Raw genomic sequence first — 22,989 nt, 5'->3', positions numbered from 1 at the left:
CGGTGTAGGGTTGTGTTGGGTATGATGTAGGGTTGTGTTGGGTACGATGTAGGGTTGTGTTGGGTATGATGTAGGGTTGTGTTGGGTATGATGTAGGGTTGTGTTGGGTATGATGTAGGGTTGTGTTGGGTATGATGTAGGGTTGTGTTGGGTATGGTGTAGGGTTGTGTTGGGTATGGTGTAGGGTTGTGTTGGGTATGATGTAGGGTTGTGTTGGGTACGGTGTAGGGTTGTGTTGAGTACGATGTAGGGTTGTGTTGGGTACGATGTAGGGTTGTGTTGGGTACGATGTAGGGTTGTGTTGGGTACGATGTAGGGTTGTGTTGGGTATGATGTAGGGTTGTGTTGAGTACGATGTAGGGTTGTGTTGGGTACGATGTAGGGTTGTGTTGGGTACGATGTAGGGTTGTGTTGGGTACGATGTAGGGTTGTGTTGGGTATGATGTAGGGTTGTGTTGAGTACGATGTAGGGTTGTGTTGGGTATGATGTAGGGTTGTGTTGGGTATGATGTAGGGTTGTGTTGGGTATGATGTAGGGTTGTGTTGGGTATGATGTAGGGTTGTGTTGAGTACGATGTAGGGTTGTGTTGGGTACGATGTAGGGTTGTGTTGGGTACGGTGTAGGGTTGTGTTGGGTACGGTGTAGGGTTGTGTTGGGTACGGTGTAGGGTTGTGTTGGGTACGATGTAGGGTTGTGTTGGGTATAGTGTAGGGTTGTGTTGGGTATAGTGTAGGGTTGTGTTGGGTATGATGTAGGGTTGTGTTGGGTATGATGTAGGGTTGTGTTGGGTATGATGTAGGGTTGTGTTGGGTATGATGTAGGGTTGTGTTGGGTATGATGTAGGGTTGTGTTGGGTATGATGTAGGGTTGTGTTGGGTATGATGTAGGGTTGTGTTGAGTACGATGTAGGGTTGTGTTGGGTACGATGTAGGGTTGTGTTGGGTACGGTGTAGGGTTGTGTTGGGTACGGTGTAGGGTTGTGTTGGGTACGGTGTAGGGTTGTGTTGGGTACGATGTAGGGTTGTGTTGGGTATAGTGTAGGGTTGTGTTGGGTATAGTGTAGGGTTGTGTTGGGTATGATGTAGGGTTGTGTTGGGTATAGTGTAGGGTTGTGTTGGGTATGATGTAGGGTTGTGTTGGGTATAGTGTAGGGTTGTGTTGGGTACGATGTAGGGTTGTGTTGGGTACGGTGTAGGGTTGTGTTGGGTACGGTGTAGGGTTGTGTTGGGTACGGTGTAGGGTTGTGTTGGGTACGATGTAGGGTTGTGTTGGGTATAGTGTAGGGTTGTGTTGGGTATAGTGTAGGGTTGTGTTGGGTATGATGTAGGGTTGTGTTGGGTATGATGTAGGGTTGTGTTGGGTATGATGTAGGGTTGTGTTGGGTATGATGTAGGGTTGTGTTGGGTATGATGTAGGGTTGTGTTGGGTATGATGTAGGGTTGTGTTGGGTATGATGTAGGGTTGTGTTGAGTACGATGTAGGGTTGTGTTGGGTACGATGTAGGGTTGTGTTGGGTATGGTGTAGGGTTGTGTTGGGTATGATGTAGGGTTGTGTTGGGTACGGTGTAGGGTTGTGTTGGGTACGATGTAGGGTTGTGTTGGGTATGATATAGGGTTGTGTTGGGTACGATGTAGGGTTGTGTTGGGTACGGTGTAGGGTTGTGTTGGGTACGATGTAGGGTTGTGTTGGGTATAGTGTAGGGTTGTGTTGGGTATAGTGTAGGGTTGTGTTGGGTATGATGTAGGGTTGTGTTGGGTATAGTGTAGGGTTGTGTTGGGTATGATGTAGGGTTGTGTTGGGTATGATGTAGGGTTGTGTTGGGTATGATGTAGGGTTGTGTTGGGTATGATGTAGGGTTGTGTTGGGTATAGTGTAGGGTTGTGTTGGGTATGATGTAGGGTTGTGTTGGGTATGATGTAGGGTTGTGTTGGGTATGATGTAGGGTTGTGTTGGGTATGATGTAGGGTTGTGTTGAGTACGATGTAGGGTTGTGTTGGGTACGATGTAGGGTTGTGTTGGGTACGGTGTAGGGTTGTGTTGGGTACGGTGTAGGGTTGTGTTGGGTACGGTGTAGGGTTGTGTTGGGTACGATGTAGGGTTGTGTTGGGTATAGTGTAGGGTTGTGTTGGGTATAGTGTAGGGTTGTGTTGGGTATGATGTAGGGTTGTGTTGGGTATGATGTAGGGTTGTGTTGGGTATGATGTAGGGTTGTGTTGGGTATAGTGTAGGGTTGTGTTGGGTATAGTGTAGGGTTGTGTTGGGTATAGTGTAGGGTTGTGTTGGGTATAGTGTAGGGTTGTGTTGGGTATAGTGTAGGGTTGTGTTGGGTATGATGTAGGGTTGTGTTGGGTATAGTGTAGGGTTGTGTTGGGTATAGTGTAGGGTTGTGTTGGGTATGATGTAGGGTTGTGTTGGGTATGATGTAGGGTTGTGTTGGGTATGATGTAGGGTTGTGTTGGGTATGATGTAGGGTTGTGTTGAGTACGATGTAGGGTTGTGTTGGGTACGATGTAGGGTTGTGTTGGGTACGGTGTAGGGTTGTGTTGGGTACGGTGTAGGGTTGTGTTGGGTACGGTGTAGGGTTGTGTTGGGTACGGTGTAGGGTTGTGTTGGGTACGATGTAGGGTTGTGTTGGGTATAGTGTAGGGTTGTGTTGGGTATAGTGTAGGGTTGTGTTGGGTATGATGTAGGGTTGTGTTGGGTATAGTGTAGGGTTGTGTTGGGTATGATGTAGGGTTGTGTTGGGTATAGTGTAGGGTTGTGTTGAGTACGGTGATCCTTCCTCCATCGTGATCCTGAATATTATTTTCTTCTTGCAGAGTTTGGCGGATTGGGACCCGAGGAACCCGGAGTGCCTCCTGCAGGTGGTGAAGGAGTTGGTCCAGCAGTATCACCTGTACCAGTGCGGCCGGCTGAGCGAGAGTTCCCGCCTGATGTTTGAGTATCAGACTCTGCTGGAGGAGCCGCAGTACGGGGAGAACATGGAGATCTACGCCGGGAAAAAGAACAACTGGGTGAGAGCAAAACATCTATTTCTTTCCTTTCCACCACAGGTTGCATTCATTCATTGTTGATGGGGGAATCCCTGATAGTGGGAGGTTTCCCCACCGGCAGAACACAATGATCTCTGCTGGCTGCACACAAAAAATTAACCTGAGAGCCTGATCGATCAACTTCAGCCCATAGTTTAAGATTCATCAAGTTTTACTGCTACAGGGTGGTAGATGTACACAGGGTCACATATATGTTTGTGTGTATATATATATATATAGTATCTGACAAAAGTAAGTACACCCCTCAGTCACGTTTGTGTAAATCTTTTCACGTGACAACACTGAAGAAATTACACTTTGCTACATTGGCCCGGATTCAGTAAGAATTGCGCATAAATTACGGAGGCACAGGGCAACGTTTTTGCCCTGCGCCCCCGCAACTTTGCGCCGCTGCCCTCGATTCACAGGGCAGTAGCTCCGTAAATTGCGAGGGCGCACCGGCAAAATTGCCCGGCGTAAGCGCGCGCAATTTAAATGATCCCGCAGGTGGCGGGAATCATTTAAATTAGGCGCGTTCCCGCGCCGATGGCAAAGCGCATCCGCCGTCGGGAAACTTTCCCGACGTGCATTGCGGCAAATGACGTCGCAAGGACGTCATTTGCTTCAAAGTGAACGTGAATGGCGTCCAGCGCCATTCACGAATCACTTACGCAAACGACGTGAAATTCAAATTTCGCGACGCGGGAACGGCGGGTATGCTTTAGCATTGACTGCCCTTACTATTAGAAGGGGCAGCCTTACGCTAAAGACGCCGTACGGAAACTCTGTAACTTGCGTACGCAGGGCCCACGCAACATTGTGAATCGGTGTTAGTATGCAATTTGCATACTATACGCTGACCACAATGGGAGCGCCCCCTAGCGGTCATCGCAAGAATGCAGCCTAAGATATGAGGGCATAAGAGCCTTATGCCACGCAGATTTTAGGCTGCAGTCGGCGTTACGATGTTCCTGAATCAGGAGCATTCGCAACGCCGGCGCAAGCAAGCAATTGCGCTGCGTAACTATGGTTACGCAGGCGCAATTGCTCTCTGAATCCGGGCCAATGTTGTGTAGTGAGTGTACACTGGGGGGGGGGGAGTGTACACTGGGGGGGGGGGGAGTGTTCAGCTTGTATACCGGTGTAAATTTGAGAAATTTTGCTGGAAAATAATGGTGGCCACACAGAATATTAAGGGCTAGATTCAGGTAGGGGCGCGCATTGTTATGGCGGCGCAGCGTATCGTATTTACGCTACGCCGCCGTAAGTTAGAGAGGCAAGTGCAGTATTTACAAAGCACTTGCCTTCTAAGTTACGACGGCGTAGCGTAAATGGGTCCGGCGTAAGCGCGCGCAATTCAAATGAGGATGAGGGGCCGTGTTTTATGTTAATTTTTGGTGATTGACGTTTTTCCCGAACGGCGCATGCGCCGTCTGTGGAATTTCCCAGTGTGCATTGCTCCAAAGTACGCCTCAAGGACGTCATTGGTTTCGACGTGAACGTAAATTACGTCCAGCCCTATTCGCGAACGACTTACGCAAACGACGTAAAAAATTCTAAATTCGACGCGGCAACGACGGCCATACTTAACATTGGCTGCGCCTTATAATAGCGGGAGAAACCTTACGCCGAAAAAGCCTAACGTAAACAACGTAAAAAAATAGCGCTGGGCGTACGTAAATTTCTGAATCGGTGTATCTAGGACATTTGCACCTCCATAGACCACCAGCTGATGGCGCCCTCTGTAAGCCCTTCTCTCTGTACCTTACAATGGGGAAGGTCGTGTTCCTGACACTCAAGTGTTTTATGCAAAGTGAGGAAATGAATTCTCAGTGATGGGCGGGAGGAGGAAGTCGCTCGGGTTTCTACAAGGACACACTTCACACTTGGGGATTTCCCCAGAAACTCCTTTCCAGGTAGAAGGAGGGCGCAGCTTCCTGGTGTAATCAATGGGCGGGTGCAGGAGCCGCACTGCATGCTGGGAGTGTACTGAAGGAGGGCGCAGCTTCCTGGTGTAATCAATGGGCGGGTGCAGGAGCCGCACTGCATGCTGGGAGTGTCCTGAAGGAGGGCGCAGCTTCCTGGTGTAATAAATGGGCGGGTGCAGGAGCCGCACTGCATGCTGGGAGTGTCCTGAAGAAGGGCGCAGCTTCCTGGTGTAATCAATGGGCGGGGTGCAGGAGCCGCACTGCATGCTGGGAGTGTCCTGAAGGAGGGCGCAGCTTCCTGGTGTAATAAATGGGCGGGGTGCAGGAGCCGCACTGCATGCTGGGAGTGTCCTGATGGAGGGCGCAGCTTCCTGGTGTAATAAATGGGCGGGGTGCAGGAGCCGCACTGCATGCTGGGAGTGTCCTGAAGGAGGGCGCAGCTTCCTGGTGTAATCAATGGGCGGGTGCAGGAGCCGCACTGCATGCTGGGAGTGTCCTGAAGGAGGGCGCAGCTTCCTGGTGTAATCAATGGGCGGGTGCAGGAGCCGCACTGCATGCTGGGAGTGTCCTGAAGGAGGGCGCAGCTTCCTCGTGTAATCAATGGGCGGGGTGCAGGAGCCGCACTGCATGCTGGGAGTGTCCTGAAGGAGGGCGCAGCTTCCTGGTGTAATAAATGGGCGGGTGCAGGAGCCGCACTGCATGCTGGGAGTGTCCTGAAGAAGGGCGCAGCTTCCTGGTGTAATCAATGGGCGGGGTGCAGGAGCCGCACTGCATGCTGGGAGTGTCCTGAAGGAGGGCGCAGCTTCCTGGTGTAATAAATGGGCGGGTGCAGGAGCCGCACTGCATGCTGGGAGTGTCCTGAAGGAGGGCGCAGCTTCCTGGTGTAATCAATGGGCGGGTGCAGGAGCCGCACTGCATGCTGGGAGTGTCCTGAAGGAGGGCGCAGCTTCCTGGTGTAATAAATGGGCGGGTGCAGGAGCCGCACTGCATGCTGGGAGTGTCCTGAAGAAGGGCGCAGCTTCCTGGTGTAATCAATGGGCGGGGTGCAGGAGCCGCACTGCATGCTGGGAGTGTCCTGAAGAAGGGCGCAGCTTCCTGGTGTAATCAATGGGCGGGTGCAGGAGCCGCACTGCATGCTGGGAGTGTCCTGAAGAAGGGCGCAGCTTCCTGGTGTAATCAATGGGCGGGTGCAGGAGCCGCACTGCATGCTGGGAGTGTCATGAAGGAGGGCGCAGCTTCCTGGTGTAATAAATGGGCGGGTGCAGGAGCCGCACTGCATGCTGGGAGTGTCCTGAAGGAGGGCGCAGCTTCCTGGTGTAATCAATGGGCGGGTGCAGGAGCCGCACTGCATGCTGGGAGTGTCATGAAGGAGGGCGCAGCTTCCTGGTGTAATAAATGGGCGGGTGCAGGAGCCGCACTGCATGCTGGGAGTGTCCTGAAGAAGGGCGCAGCTTCCTGGTGTAATCAATGGGCGGGGTGCAGGAGCCGCACTGCATGCTGGGAGTGTCCTGAAGAAGGGCGCAGCTTCCTGGTGTAATCAATGGGCGGGTGCAGGAGCCGCACTGCATGCTGGGAGTGTCATGAAGGAGGGCGCAGCTTCCTGGTGTAATAAATGGGCGGGTGCAGGAGCCGCACTGCATGCTGGGAGTGTCCTGAAGAAGGGCGCAGCTTCCTGGTGTAATCAATGGGCGGGTGCAGGAGCCGCACTGCATGCTGGGAGTGTCCTGAAGGAGGGCGCAGCTTCCTGGTGTAATCAATGGGCGGGTGCAGGAGCCGCACTGCATGCTGGGAGTGTCCTGAAGGAGGGCGCAGCTTCCTGGTGTAATCAATGGGCGGGGTGCAGGAGCCGCACTGCATGCTGGGAGTGTCCTGAAGGAGGGCGCAGCTTCCTGGTGTAATCAATGGGCGGGGTGCAGGAGCCGCACTGCATGCTGGGAGTGTCCTGAAGGAGGGTGCAGCTTCCTGGTGTAATCAATGGGCGGGTGCAGGAGCCGCACTGCATGCTGGGAGTGTCCTGAAGGAGGGCGCAGCTTCCTGGTGTAATCAATGGGCGGGGTGCAGGAGCCGCACTGCATGCTGGGAGTGTCCTGAAGGAGGGCGCAGCTTCCTGGTGTAATAAATTGGCGGGGTGCAGGAGCCGCACTGCATGCTGGGAGTGTCCTGAAGAAGGGCGCAGCTTCCTGGTGTAATAAATGGGCGGGGTGCAGGAGCCGCACTGCATGCTGGGAGTGTCCTGAAGGAGGGCGCAGCTTCCTGGTGTAATAAATGGGCGGGGTGCAGGAGCCGCACTGCATGCTGGGAGTGTCCTGAAGGAGGGCGCAGCTTCCTGGTGTAATCAATGGGCGGGTGCAGGAGCCGCACTGCATGCTGGGAGTGTCCTGAAGGAGGGCGCAGCTTCCTGGTGTAATCAATGGGCGGGGTGCAGGAGCCGCACTGCATGCTGGGAGTGTCCTGAAGGAGGGCGCAGCTTCCTGGTGTAATCAATGGGCGGGGTGCAGGAGCCGCACTGCATGCTGGGAGTGTCCTGAAGAAGGGCGCAGCTTCCTGGTGTAATCAATGGGCGGGTGCAGGAGCCGCACTGCATGCTGGGAGTGTCATGAAGGAGGGCGCAGCTTCCTGGTGTAATAAATGGGCGGGTGCAGGAGCCGCACTGCATGCTGGGAGTGTCCTGAAGAAGGGCGCAGCTTCCTGGTGTAATCAATGGGCGGGTGCAGGAGCCGCACTGCATGCTGGGAGTGTCCTGAAGGAGGGCGCAGCTTCCTGGTGTAATCAATGGGCGGGTGCAGGAGCCGCACTGCATGCTGGGAGTGTCCTGAAGGAGGGCGCAGCTTCCTGGTGTAATCAATGGGCGGGGTGCAGGAGCCGCACTGCATGCTGGGAGTGTCCTGAAGGAGGGCGCAGCTTCCTGGTGTAATCAATGGGCGGGGTGCAGGAGCCGCACTGCATGCTGGGAGTGTCCTGAAGGAGGGTGCAGCTTCCTGGTGTAATCAATGGGCGGGTGCAGGAGCCGCACTGCATGCTGGGAGTGTCCTGAAGGAGGGCGCAGCTTCCTGGTGTAATCAATGGGCGGGGTGCAGGAGCCGCACTGCATGCTGGGAGTGTCCTGAAGGAGGGCGCAGCTTCCTGGTGTAATAAATTGGCGGGGTGCTGGAGCCGCACTGCATGCTGGGAGTGTCCTGAAGGAGGGCGCAGCTTCCTGGTGTAATAAATTGGCGGGGTGCAGGAGCCGCACTGCATGCTGGGAGTGTCCTGAAGAAGGGCGCAGCTTCCTGGTGTAATAAATGGGCGGGGTGCAGGAGCCGCACTGCATGCTGGGAGTGTCCTGAAGGAGGGCGCAGCTTCCTGGTGTAATAAATGGGCGGGGTGCAGGAGCCGCACTGCATGCTGGGAGTGTCCTGAAGGAGGGCGCAGCTTCCTGGTGTAATAAATGGGCGGGTGCAGGAGCCGCACTGCATGCTGGGAGTGTCCTGAAGAAGGGCGCAGCTTCCTGGTGTAATAAATTGGCGGGGTGCAGGAGCCGCACTGCATGCTGGGAGTGTCCTGAAGAAGGGCGCAGCTTCCTGGTGTAATAAATGGGCGGGGTGCAGGAGCCGCACTGCATGCTGGGAGTGTCCTGAAGGAGGGCGCAGCTTCCTGGTGTAATAAATTGGCGGGGTGCAGGAGCTGCACTGCATGCTGGGAGTGTCCTGAAGGAGGGCGCAGCTTCCTGGTGTAATAAATTGGCGGGGTGCAGGAGCTGCACTGCATGCTGGGAGTGTCCTCGGGGTGAAAGGTCAGCACATAGGATGATTCTGCTCTCCTTTGTTGTTGGGACATCTTTCGGTCGCTGAACTCCTCCTGCGCGATGCCATTCATTATACAATCTGTAGACTCCTCCCACTTCTGGAGGAGCGCAGTACAGCCAGCATCTTTGCTGAACCATTGCTGCACTAAAAGCAATTGCAGGACAGGCCAATCAGAGATCAAACCATGTCCGTTCAATCACTGTAGATCTAAAGCGGGCCCTAGACAGAGCGAAACTGAAGCAGCCGGATTTGAGACATCGACGGGCAGGCTGGTTGTACATCTAGCCTGTCTGGCTTTTGTTCTAGCCGTCAGCAGTGATCATTGTGTTGTGCCGGTGGGGAAGGCTCCCCCTGTCGGAATACAACAGCTCCGCAGGAGAGATTCCCCCCATCTACCCTGACTGTGTTGATGAGGGAATTCGAGTGATTGCTTAACCGTTTGCCTTCCGGAAGATTTACCCCCCCTTCACAACCAGGCCATTTTTTTTTTTTTGCGAAGCGGCACGCTTACCCCAACTTGTTCATTCTCCGACTTAGTTGAGGTAGGCGGTACACTTTGGTGGGGGTGGGTCTGCCACGCCATGTGACCTTTGAACTCTGGGAACCCGCCTTCTGACCTTTGGGGGAGGTCCCTGTTCCAAATCCTGAGTCCTAGCCATATTCTTCAATGGGAAACCCTAAACCTACCCCTAACCCCCTAACCACCTAAACCTACCCCTAACCCCCTAAACCTACCCCCTAAACCTACCCCTAACCCCCTAACCCTAACACCCTAACCCTAAACCTAACCCTAACCCCCTAACACCTTAACCACTAACCCTAAACCTAACCCTAACCCTAACCCCCTAAACCTACCCCTAACACCCCAACCCCTAACCCCCTAACCCTAACCCCAACCCCTAACACCCTAACCCCCTAACCCTAAACCTACCCCTAACACCCTAACCCTAAACCTACCCCTAACACCCCAACCCCTAACCCTAAACCTACCCCTAACACCCTAACCCCAACCCCTAACCCCCTAACCCTAAACCTACCCCTAACACCCCAACCCCTAACCCCCTAACCCTAAACATACCCCTAACACCCTAACCCCAACCCCTAACCCTAAACCTACCCCTAACACCCTAACCCTAACCCTAAACATACCCCTAACACCCTAACCCCAACCCCTAACCCTAAACCTACCCCTAACACCCTAACCCTAACCCCCTAACCCTAAACCTACCCCTAACCCTAAACCTACCCCTAACCCCCTAACCCTAAACCTAACCCCAACCCCTAACCCTAAACCTACCCCTAACACCCTACCCCTAACCCTAAGGAGTTGTAAAGGAAAACATTTTTTTGCCTGAAATGAATGTGTGCGCGGTAGACAGACAGAATAGTGTAATGATTCTGTTATTAAATTCCTTCATCTATATCACCTCCGGCATGCTAGTTTCTGTTCTCTCATTCACTTCCTGGTTTGCGGCGCTCGTTCATGTAAGAACTACATTTCCCAGTATGCATTGCGGCACGCCCAGTAATTCACACCTCCTTGAGGTCTCTAACACGTAGAGAGCGTCCCGCCGCACAGATGTAGTTCCCAGGAGGGAAGTCAAAATAAAGTGCGTCTCTCTGGAAGAACCGGGTTGCTGCTAGAAAATAACTTACATCATTATAATTACTAAATATTATCTACACCCCCGAAAACTACTTCACTACATTATTCAAATGAAATATTTGAATAAAAAAAAGGACAATACAAACAAACATTTTAAGAACGTCTTGTGACAGATCATTTGTTCACTTTAGTTACCGTATATACCGGAGTATAAGCCGACCCGAATATAAGCCGAGGCACCTCATTTTACCACAAAAAACTGGGAAACGTATTGACTCGAGTATAAGCCTGGAGTGTCCATCTGCATGCCTCACTGTGCCCATGCCTCACTGTGCCCATGCCTCACTGTGCCCATGCCTCACTGTGCCCATGCCTAGACTAACGTTTAACATTGGAGTCTATGGAAGGGGTGCCCAGGTTTGAAAAGTCGGTGCTCCCCGGCCGTAGGTCCCCCAGACAACAAACTTTGCACACTTGTAAAGGAGAAATTGGGCTACATGTGTGTCAAGTTTGGGGTCCAGGGAACCTACAACCATTCAGTACTGGGTCCCCAAATTCACCAGAGAAATTACCGTTTAACATGGGAGTCTATGGAAGGGGTGCCCGGTTTTGAAAAATCAGTGCTCCCCAGCCGTAAGTCCCCCAGACAACAAACTTTGCACACTTGTAGAGAAAGAGTTGGGCTACATGTGTGCCAGGGGACCTACGTCCGGCCGGTACTGGGTCCCCAAAATCCAGGAGATCAGGCGCAAAAAGGTGACTCGAGTATAAGCCGAGGGTGTCCATCTGCATGCCTGACTGTGCCCATGCCTCACTGTGCCCATGACTAGACTGCCATTTAACATGGGAGTTTATGGAAGGTGTGCCCAGTTTTGAAAAATCAGTGCTCCCCAGCTGAAGTCTGTGGTCCAGAGGACCTACGACCGTCCAGTACCGGGTCCCTAAAGTCACCAGAGAAATTACCGTTTAACATGGGAGACAACAAACTTTGCACACTTGTAGATAAAGAGTTGGGCTACATGTGTGCCAAGTGGCAGGGGACCTACGGGAGATAAGGCGCAAAAAGGTGACTCAAGTATAAGGGCTCTTTCACACGTCCGTTCCGTTCGTCTGTTTTTTGGACGTCCGTTAACGGACCGCAATGCTTCCCTATGGGCTAGCGTCCGTTAGCGGATGAGCATCCGCTAACGTCCGTTAGCATCCGTCTGCGTTCAGTTCCGTTTTTTTGGACGGAAGAAAACCCTATTTTTCTTCCGTCTAAAAAACGGAACGGACGTTTATCATCCGTTCCGCTAACATCCGTTTTTCTATATAAAAAGCCCCCCAAAAAAAAAAAAAAAACTGATGCAAAAACTGTCCGTTTTTCGTCCGTTCCGTTTTTTAGACGGAAGAAAAATAGGGTTTTCTTCCATCCAAAAAAACGGAACTGAACGCAGACGGATGGTAACGGACGCTAGCCCATAGGGAAGCATTGCGGTCCGTTAACGGACGTCCAAAAAACGGACGAACGGAACGGACGTGTGAAAGAGCCCTAACTCGGCTTATACTCGAGTATACATGGTAATATCAAAGGTGGCATAGCTGTCATTTGCAGCACACGCCTAGGCTCTGCACTACCTCACACAAAAAAAAGTATTTTAAACAATAAGAGCTCAAAATGAGCTGACGGTTTCAATCCCATGACTATTTCCATAACAGCGAGAGATCTAGTAAGACCGCGCTGTAGTAGGAATCTTCTCATTTACAAATAAGAGCTTCACATATCTCCAGCCTCAGAACAGCCGTATGAAACCAAAAAGTCAACGTACCCGAAGGATAAACGCCCTCTGAACAGCTGTTCACGTTCTACCAGTGAGGCTGTCAAAGATGAACCAACTTTATATAAAAAAAAAGTGAACACAAGTTGACAAACTACACATTATTTATTCAGCGAATCTCCAAACATCTTTCTAAATGCAGACGATTGGAGGTCGATCTTCTTGAGTCGGGAAGGTATTTTACTCGTTTGCAGCTTAGCTGTCATAACCGTCTCTGTGGGAGCTTCCTCCTGAGCCATCCCCATAACCTCCTTGATTCCCGCCACTGCCATAATCCTGAAATCCACCACCATAGCCACCTCCGTTGTCAAATCGGCTGCTTCAATAACCACGGTCACCTCCACCTCTTCCTCCTCCAGATGACCCGCCTATCTTCTGTCACTTGGGGACTTCCTGGCCTGATCAACTCTAATCTGCCGTCCATCCAGTGGCCCAGATTCAGGTACATTTGCGCTTTATTTGCGGAGGCACAGGGCAACGATTTTGCCCTGCGCCCCCGCAAAATATTTTGCGCTGCCCTCGATTCACGGAGCAGTAGCTCCGTAAATTGCGAGGGCGTGCCGGCAAAATTGCCCGGCGTAAGCGCGCGCAATGTAAATGATCCCGCCGGGGTCGGGAATCATTTAAATTAGGCGCGCCGAGCGTAGAGCGCATGCTCCGTCGGGAAACTTTCCCGACGTGCATTGCGGCAAATGACGTCGCAAGGACGTCATTTGCTTCAAAGTGAACGTGAATGGCATCCAGCGCCATTCACTATTCACTTACGCAAACAACGTAAAATTCGAACGTCGCGACGCGGGAACATCGGGTATCCTTAGCATTGGCTGCACCTGCTATTAGCAGGAGCAGCCTTACGCTAAGCACGCCGTACGGAAACGACGTAACTTGCGTACGCAGGGCCCGCGCAACAATTGTGAATCGGTGTTAGTATGCAATTTCCATACTATACGCTGATCACAATGGGAGCGCCCCCTAGCGGTCAACGCAAGAATGCAGCCTAAAATCTGCGTGGCATAAGAGCCTTATGCCACGCAGATTTTAGGCTGCAGTCGGCGTTACGATGTTCCTGAATCAGGAGCATTCGCTACGCCGGAGCAAGTAAGCAATTGCGCTGCGTAACCTATGGTTACACAGGCGCAATTGCTTCTTGAATCTGGGCCTATGACATTCCATTCATCGCTTGCATGGCATCTTTCGCATCATCGGGTTTCTCAAAAGTGACGAATCCAAAGCCACGCGATCTTTTGGTCTCCCGATCCTTCACCACAAGCACCTCAGCGACAGGTCCGTATTTACTAAATATGTCTTCCAGACTCTGCTCGTTGGTATCAACGCTCAGACCTCCAATAAAAAGCTTTCCTTCGTCAGACGACATGATGAGATCTTGTCCATGTAGAGCGCACAGAGAACAGCGATGCCGAGTCGTTTCGTGGGTGTAGATAATAAATATTTATTTATTATAATGATGTAAGTAATTTTCCAGCCGGTTCTTCCAGAGAGACGCACTTGACTTCCAACACAGAACAAAGTCCAATACTTGCAAAAGATGCCAAAAATCCAACAGAGTAAATATGACAACGAATACCGGCCTTCAGAGTCCCAACTTTTCCTAGACCTGTGCCTTCATAATCATAGGATATGACAAGACAGGACTCCAGATTATATTGCCTATACACTGAATGGCTGAGCAATTTGATTGGTCGCCTCCATTAGGTCCTTGATCTACCCTCTGTCTTTCAGAGTGGCAGATAAGGACCCCCAGCCGGTGTTCTGACGGTATGGTTCCTCTATCGGATAGGGTCCGGCCTCGACTGCGCAGGCACCGCGCTTGTGCTGTCGGAGGCTACGGAAATCTCCAAGTCCGAACAGCTGTTTGTCAGCTGTAAACGGAGCATGTGCAATGAACACTGCGCTCGCTCCTGACCCGATGCTTGGGGTTGTTAATACACGCCCCCTCCGCTCGCTGGTTATAAAAGCCCCCTCCGCTCGCTCTATACAGCAAGTATCAGATACTTTTCTCTAAGGGGTGGATATGCTTATAAGAGGCCGCATGATAGTCACTGCTTTATGATGGGCAGTGCTTTTCTCAAAAGCACTGGCCATCGAGCGGAGGGGCGTGTATAACCTCTGCCCCTTGCTGTATAGAGCGAGCAGAGGGGCTTGTATAACCAGCGAGCGGAGGGGGCTTGTATAACCAGCGAGCGGAGGGGGGGCATGTATAACCAGCGAGCGGAGGGGGGGCATGTATAACCAGCGAGCGGAGGGGGGGCATATATAACCACTGTGTTCATTGCGCATGCTCCGTTTTACAGCTGTTTGGACTCAGAGATTTCCGTAGCCTCCGACTGCGCAAGCGCAGCGCCTGCACAGGCAAGGCCGGACCCTATCCGATAGAGGAACCATCTCGTCAAGACACCGGAAACAGCTGCAGTCATCACCTGCCCTCATTTGTATTCTTGCCTATTAACATCAACAAGTCCTCTTTGATATGTGCAATTCGATTAGAACAGATACCAATGTGACCTGTACAATGGACGTGTCCTAGAATACCTAAATATAACACCATATATATAAAATACATATACATATATATTAATATTACAGCAATTTATGCCCCCCCATCAGATACCCCAGCACAATTGTGTCCTCCTTAGAGCCCCCCTTCCACATTTATGTCGCAAATCAGAGACCCCAGCACAATTGTGTCCCTCAAAAGAGCCCCCGCCGCACACTTGTGTCCCCCAACACCACCAGCAGTGTCCCTCTTACGTCTGTGTCCGGCTTCAGTGCTGTTCTGCACCTCCCGGCTCCCGCCTGGCTGTTACACAGACACCTAGTAGCCTAAAGGGGCGGGACCCAGGACGTGCAGTATGTCCTAGCAATCAACAACTAAGTGAGGCGCCGGGTCGCACAGGCTCCATCGGGCTGCAGGACCTGCGCTACATACTTTTGGGGGTGATTATGCAGCGCAGTTCCTGCTACCCGACATAGTCTGAGCAGGAACCGACCATGGAGTGAGTGTGACGATGTCCCAGCGGGCCGTACTTTGGAGACCCCTGGCCAAGAGGAAGGCTCTGGCCGAAACGCGTTAGCACTATTAAAGTGGCACTACTGTTAGTGCCAAATAAAGATTTGTAAGAAGAAGCAATCGTGTTGCCGGCATTTCTTGCTATTTTGATGCTGTGCTGATGTCATAATGTCAACATTGCCCCTCCCCTCCTCTCCTGCCCTCCCCTCCTCTCCTCTCCCCCCCTCCCCTCCCCTCCTCTCCTCCTCTCCCCTCCCCCCCTCCTCTCCCCTCCCCCCCCCCCCTCCCCTCCTCTCCTCCCCTCCTCTCCTCCCCTCCTCTCCTCCCCTCCCCTCCTCCTCTCCCCTCCCCTCCCCTCTCCTCCTCCTCTCCCCTCTCCTCCCCTCCTCCTCCCCCCTCTCCTCCCCTCCTCCTCTCCCCTCTCCTCCCCTCCTCTCTCTCCTCCCCTCCCATCCTCTCCCCTCTCCTCCCCTCCTCCTCTCCTCCTCTTCTTCCTTTCCTTCCCTCTCCTCCCCTCCCTTTCCTTCCCTCTCCTCCCCTCCCCTCCTCTCCCCTCTCCTCCCCTCTCCTCCCTTTCCTTACCTCCCCTTCCCTACTCTCCTGTCCCCTCCCCTCTCCTCTCTCCTCTCCACTCCTCCCCTCTCCTCTCTCCTCTCCTCTCCTCTCCACTCCTCTCTTCTCCCCTCTCCTCCCCTCCTCCCCTCCTCCTCTCCCCTCTCCTTCCTTTCCTTCCCTCTCCTCCCCTACTCTCCCCTCTCCTCCCCTACTCTCCCCTTTCCTTCCCTCCCCTCCCCTACTCTCCCGTCCCCTCTCCTCTCTCCTCTCCACTCCTCCCCTCTCCTCTCTCCTCTCCTCTCCACTCCACTCCTCTCCTCCCCTCCCCTCCCCTCTCCTCTCCTCTCCTCTTCTCCCCTCTCCTCCCCTCCTCCCCTCCTCCTCTCCCCTCTCCTCCCTTTCCTTCCCTCTCCTCCCCTACTCTCCCCTCTCCTCCCCTACTCTCCCCTTTCCTTCCCTCCCCTTTCCTTCCCTCCCCTCCCCTACTCTCCCCTCCCCTCTCCTCTCTCCTCTCCACTCCTCCCCTCTCCTCTCCTCCCCTCTCCTCCTCCCCTCCGCCTCCCCACACTCACAGTATGTCCTCAGTCTTCCAGATTAAGGGACGGTTGGCATCATTAAAATAATTGGAAGACTGAGGACATCATCTGACATAAAAGAGGTACTGTAAGGGCCAGCTCCAGATTAAAGGTGAGTATTGCGGCCCGAGCTGTCTTTTTAACAAAGCAAAGGATCCTGGTATTTAAATACAGGGACCGGGAAATGCAGAACATGAGGAAGTAAAGAGTTATGACAATAGGGGAAGACTGGTAATTGGCTATCATTGTACATTTGTCCCGGCAGTCCCCGGTGATAATTCTCGGGCTGTTTGTGATTTTTTCTTTCCTTCCTGTTTTTCAGACCGGGGAATTCTCAGCCCGCTTCCTCGTAAAGCTGCCAGTGGACTTCAGTAATATTCCCATCTACCTGCTCAAGGTAAAGTCTGACCGCTGTATTTATTACACCAAAGAGGACCTGTCATGTACAATCTGAATATATTTTACATCCAGTGTAGCAAAGAATGTGCAGCTAGAATCCGCTACAGATTACTGCGGCTGTGCTGATCCATTACGAGTCGGGGGCCCTAGTCGGGGTGCAGATCTCGATTCAGCTGATGCAACCCGTGCAAGTTTGTGGGGCCCCCGCTGCAACCATATGCAATGCATGCGATTGTGAAATGTAGGTGAAGCATTCACTGAGGGACACATGGGCCTCCTCACCGCACATGTGAGCGAACGTCGGCCCAGCTGGACCGGATTTCCATCAAGGGATTATAGGTGTACATCATGCGGTCATTTGTATAAAGTGTGTAGATATAGACCGGTCATACACAAGGCTTTATATGAACCCCACTGAGAATGTGAGAAATACTCCAACATGGGGGACACACACAGCACCCCAAATGCAGCGCGATTCAAGGCGCCAAACTGCTTAATACTGCAGTTCCAGGAGGTTTGATCCGCCATGTTTTGTTACAAGTAATGCATGCGCCACGATTTCTGTATTCCGGTGCGATTTGCAGCCCAAATCGCATCGCACTTTCTCCTCTAACCTCTGCACCCCAATCCCACTTTGCTCATCTCTGTACCCCAACCCCCCCTGCTAATCTCTGTATTCTAACCCCCTCTCTGCTCATCTTTGGACCCCAATCCCCCCCTCTCTGCTCACTTCTGTACGCTAAACCCCTTCCCTTGCTCACCTCCACACCACAAACCTCCTCTCTGCTTACCTCTGTACTCCAAACCCCTCCCCCTGCTTACCTCCACACCCCAAGCCCCTTCAATTCTCACCTCTGAACCCCAACCCCCCGCTCACCTCTGTACCCCAACCCCCCTCCTTTTTCACCTCTGTACCAAAAACCCCCCTCCTTTCTCACCTCTGTACCCCAAACCCCCCACCTTCCTCACCTCTGTACCCCAACTCCCCCTCCTTTCTCACCTCTGTACCCCAACCCCCCCCGGTCACCTCTGTACCCCAAACTCCCCTCCTTTCTCACCTCTGTACCCCAAACCCCCCTCCTTTCTCACCTCTGTACCCCAGCCCCCCTCCTTTCTCACCCGTGTACCCCAAACCCCCATCCTTTCTCACCTCTGTACCCCAAACCCCCCTCCTTTCTCACCTCTGTACCCCAGCCCCCCTCCTTTTTCACCTCTGTACCCCAACCCCCCTCCTTTCTCACCCGTGTACCCCAAACCCCCCTCCTTTCTCACCTCTGTACCCCAACCCCCCTCCTTTCTCACCTGTGTACCCCAACCCCCCACCTTTCTCACCTCTGTACCCCAACCCCCCTCCTTTCTTACCTCTGTATCCCAACCCCCCCGGTCACCTCTGTACCCCAAACCCCCCTCCTTTCTCACCTCTGTACCCCAAACCCCCCTCCTTTCTCACCTCTGTACCCCAACCCCCCCCGGTCACCTCTGTACCCCAAACCCCCCTCCTTTCTCACCTCTGTACCCCAACCCCACTCCTTTCTCACCTCTGTACCCCAACCCCCCCCCCACCCGGTCACCTCTGTACGCCAAACCCCCCTCCTTTCTCACCTGTGTACCCCAACCCCCCTTCTTTCTCACCTGTGTACCCCCCTCCTTTCTCACCTGTGTACCCCCCTCCTTTCTCACTTCTGTACCCCAACCCCCCCGGTCACCTCTGTACCCCAAACCCCCCTCCTTTCTCACCTCTGTACCCCAAACCCCCCTCCTTTCTTACCTCTGTACCCCAAACCCCCCCTCCTTTCTCACCTCTGTACCCCAAACCCCCCTCCTTTCTTACCTCTGTACCCCAAACCCCCCTCCTTTCTCACCTCTGTACACACGCCCCACTCCTTTTTCACCTCTGTACCCCAACCCCCCCCCCCACTCACCTCTGTACCCCAAACCATCTTCCTTTCTCACCTCTGTACCCCAACCCCCCTCCTTTCTCACCTGTGTACCCCCCTCCTTTCTCACCTGTGTACCCCCTCCTTTCTCACCTCTGTACCCCAAACCCCTCTCCTTTCTCACCTCTGTACCCCAAACCCCCCTCCTTACCTCTGTACACACACCCCACTCCTTTTTCACCTCTGTACCCCAACCCCCCTCCTTTCTCACCTCTGTACCCCAACCCCCCCCCCCATTCACCTCTGTACCCCAAACCATCTTTCTTTCTCACCTCTGTACCCCAAACCCCCCACCTTTCTCACCTCTGTACCCCAACCCCCCTCCTTTCTTACCTCTGTATCCCAACCCCCCCGGTCACCTCTGTACCCCAAACCCCCCTCCTTTCTCACCTCTGTACCCCAAACCCCCTCTCCTTTCTCACCTCTGTACCCCAACCCCCCCCCCCCCGGTCACCTCTGTACCCCAAACCCCCCTCCTTTCTCACCTCTGTACCCCAACCCCACTCCTTTCTCACCTCTGTACCCCAACCCCACTCCTTTCTCACCTCTGTACCCCAACCCCCCCACCCGGTCACCTCTGTACGCCAAACCCCCCTCCTTTCTCACCTCTGTACCCCAACCCCCCTCCTTTCTCACCTGTGTACCCCCCTCCTTTCTCACCTGTGTACCCCCCTCCTTTCTCACTTCTGTACCCCAACCCCCCCGGTCACCTCTGTACCCCAAACCCCCCTCCTTTCTCACCTCTGTACCCCAAACCCCCCTCCTTTCTCACCTCTGTACCCCAAACCCCCCCTCCTTTCTCACCTCTGTACCCCAAACCCCCCCTCCTTTCTCACCTCTGTACACACGCCCCACTCCTTTTTCACCTCTGTACCCCAACCCCCCTCCTTTCTCACCTCTGTACCCCAACCCCCCCCTCACCTCTGTACCCCAAACCATCTTCCTTTCTCACCTCTGTACCCCAACCCCCCACACCCCAAACCTCCTCAATGCTCACCTCTGTGCTTCTCATGCACAATGTGAGAAACTCACAGTGTGCCATGGAATCAGAGGAAGCCATTTCAGTCCAGGAGAGGGGCCGGGAAACCTGTGCAGGACTGAAGGAAAGGCCGGAGGGAGGATTGAAGCTCAGGACTATCTGGCAGGGATTCCCGGGTCACAAGACAAATCCTTTGGCATGTAAACCAGACATATGCAAAATCTGCTGCATCACATGACACGTCGACAAGGGTGGACAATTTCCAGGAAAGTCGAGTGTTCGAGTGTTACAGATTTTTATTTCTTGTTCGCTTATTCCGAATGGATGATAAATTGCCCTGATCCTGGCCGGCGTTCTTCTACCTTTTCTCGCGGCGCCTCTAAAAGGAAATCTCTGGGTTTCAGGACTCTCCTCATTGGGTAGAAGGGGGCGGTGGTGGGGGGGGGGGGGGGGCGTACTTATTTACAGGCCTGCCCGGTGTAACATGCTAAGCCAGGTTTCCGTAATATGCGCCACACTCTGCCATAGATCAGCAGAGCTAGGAGCAGATTTCCCCGTCCTCGGGGGTCTGGGCTGCAGATGACTTTGGTTTGCGGCACGCTGCCTAATAGTTTTCGTCTAGACGTTATTCTAAAGCAGAATGAATTTCCCTCCTTTCTCCTCTCCTGGCAGCACCGGGCCCGTCCCTTATCAGCGGTTTGTTGTCTCCTCCTTCCGCCCTCGTGTTTCCAGATCTTCTCCTGGACGTCTCTGAACACGTTACAGGTTGTGGGAAAGGCTCGTCTACGGTAAAGCCAAGCCCGTGTCCGCCTGGTGCTGGCCGATTGCGGTTGAAGATGGAGAACATTTGTCTTCATTAACATCGAATGTCTTCTATAACCACTTAAGGCCCGGACCTTTAGGCAGCTAAATGCCCAGGCCAGGTTTTGCGTCCCTTTAACAGACAATTGCGCGGTCGTGCGACGTGGCTCCCAAACAAAATTGGCGTCCTTTTTTCCCCACAAATAGAGCTTTCTTTTGGTGGTATTTGATCACCTCTGCGGTTTTTATTTTTTGCGCTATAAACAAAAATATAGCGACAATTTTGAAAAAAATGCAATATTTTTTACTTTTTCCTATAATAAATATCCCCCAAAAACATATATAAAAATTTTATTTTCCTCAGTTTAGGCCGATACGTATTCTTCTACCTATTTTTGTTAAAAAAAATCGCAATAAGTGTTTATCGATTGGTTTGCGCAAAATTTATAGCGTTTACAAAATAGGGGATAGTTTTATTGCATTTTTTTTTTTTTTTTTTTTACTACTAATGGTGGCAATCAGCGATTTTTTTTGTGACTGCGACATTATGGCGGACACTTCGGACAATTTTGACACATTTTTGGGACCATTGTCATTTTCACAGCAAAAAATGCATTTAAATTGCATTGTTTATTGTGAAAATGACAGTTGCAGTTTGGGAGTTAACCACAGGGGGCGCTGTAGGAGTTAGGGTTCACCTAGTGTGTGTTTACAACTGTAGGGGGGTGTGGCTGTAGGACTGACGTCATCGATCGAGTCTCCCTATAAAAGGGATCACTCGATTGATTGCAGCCGCCACAGTGAAGCACGGGGAAGCCGTGTTTACATACGGCTCTCCCCGTTCTTCAGCTCCGGGGAGCGATCGCGACGGAGCGGCTATTGCCGCGCCGTCATCCCGGATCACTCCCCGAGGTAAGCCGCACGCAGCGGAGGGGGTCCCGATCGGACCCCCCACCCGCTAGAAGGCAGGGACGTATATATACGCCCATCTGCCTGTACGTGCCATTTTGCGGACGTAAAAAAGGCGTGCGGCGGGCGTTAAGTGGATAATGAAGGCGAGATAAGATAAAGGAATGTTTGACTCATGTTATAAGAAGTTTACCAGAAGCTTTAGGAAATACTCCAGGAAAAGTATTTTTGTACTCCTTAGAAAATCGGGAAATGATGTGTTGGATGGATACACGGGTCTACAGTAGATGTAGATATATATAGACCGTGTATGGCCAAGGGTATTCGGACCCCCTCCAAATGATGAACTTCATGTTTCCCCAGTGAAGGGTCCCGGTGATCCTCCATCATACAAAGACATTGGAGACAATTGGGCTCTTCCAACCTTGTGGTAACAGTTTGGTGAAGACCCTTTTCTGTTCCACCATGACTGTGCCCCCCCCCCCCCTGTGTACAAAGCCAGCTCCATAAAGACATGGTGTGACCAGTCTCCAAACAGGAGCAGGGGTCTCCAAACTTCCTAAACAAAGGACCAGTTTACTGTTCTTCAGACTTTACGAGGGCCAGAGGTCAGTGAAAAAGACCCAAAATCACTGGGGAAAAAAATAATGCCCCGTTGTTTGTTTCAATGGGAGTAATTGTGCCTCATCGTTGGTGTCATTGGGAGGAAAAGTGACCCATCACTGATGTCATTGGGCCCCATTGTTGGTGTGGTTGGGAAAAAAAACTAGGCCCCATTGTTGGTGTCATTGGGAGGAATTGAGCCCCATTGTTGGTGTCATTGGGAGGAATTGAGCCCCATTGTTGGTGTCATTGGAAGGAATTGAGCCCCATCGTTGGGGAGCAGGAGGGTCCTTGACCACACCAAGTATAGACGTTTCATTACAAAGTAGGAGGGGCCCTGACCACACCAAAGGAAAGAGTTCCATCACAAAGCAGGAGAAACCTTAACCACACCAAGGGAAGGCGTTCCATCACAAAGCAGGAGGGGCCCTGACTACACCAAGGGAAGGCGTTCCATCACAAAGCAGGAGGGCCCTGACTACACCAAGGGAAGGCGTTCCATCACAAAGCAAGAGGTGCCCTGACTACACCAAGGGAAGAAGTTCCATCACAAAGCAAGAGGTGCCCTGACTACACCAAGGGAAGAAGTTCCATCACAAAGCAAGAGGTGCCCTGACTACACCAAGGGAAGAAGTTCCATCACAAAGCAAGAGGTGCCCTGACTACACCAAGGGAAGAAGTTCCATCACAAAGCAAGAGGTGCCCTGACTACACCAAGGGAAGAAGTTCCATCACAAAGCAGGAGGGGCCCTAAACACACCAAGGGAAGGCGTTCCATCACAAAGCAAGAGGGGCCCTAAACACACCAAGGGAAGAAGTTCCATCACAACGTCTGAGGGCCCTGACTACACCAAGGGAAGACGTTTCATCACAAAGCAGGAGGAATGTGTTCTAACTGTTAGGGGGCGTGGCTTACCATGACACATCACTGATCGCTGTTCCCGATGACAGGGAACAGACGATCAGTGTCACTAGGAAGAACGGGGAGATGTTGTGTTTACACTGACATCTCCCCGTTCTTCAGCTCTGTGAC

At 52.6% G+C, this 22,989-nt stretch overlaps 1 protein-coding gene and 1 pseudogene across 2 annotated transcripts in view; one reads left to right on the top strand and one right to left on the bottom strand.

Moving 5' to 3' along the window:
• The window catches only part of BABAM2 (BRISC and BRCA1 A complex member 2), a 221,894-nt gene that overhangs the window by 40,193 nt on the left and 158,712 nt on the right, over positions 1 to 22,989 (top strand). For both annotated transcript variants that reach the window (XM_040351858.1, XM_040351857.1), the window contains exons 5-6: positions 2,822 to 3,016; positions 16,651 to 16,725. In XM_040351858.1, the coding sequence (XP_040207792.1) occupies positions 2,822 to 3,016; positions 16,651 to 16,725 (270 nt within the window). The remainder of the gene's footprint in view (positions 1 to 2,821; positions 3,017 to 16,650; positions 16,726 to 22,989) is intronic.
• Positions 12,299 to 13,601, bottom strand: LOC120938138 (annotated as a pseudogene).

Source organism: Rana temporaria, chromosome 4 (assembly GCF_905171775.1).
Source record: "Rana temporaria chromosome 4, aRanTem1.1, whole genome shotgun sequence".
NCBI lineage: Eukaryota > Metazoa > Chordata > Amphibia > Anura > Ranidae > Rana > Rana temporaria.
The sequence above is the reverse complement of the archived record's forward strand: the minus strand, read 5'-3'. Positions and strand labels throughout refer to the sequence as shown.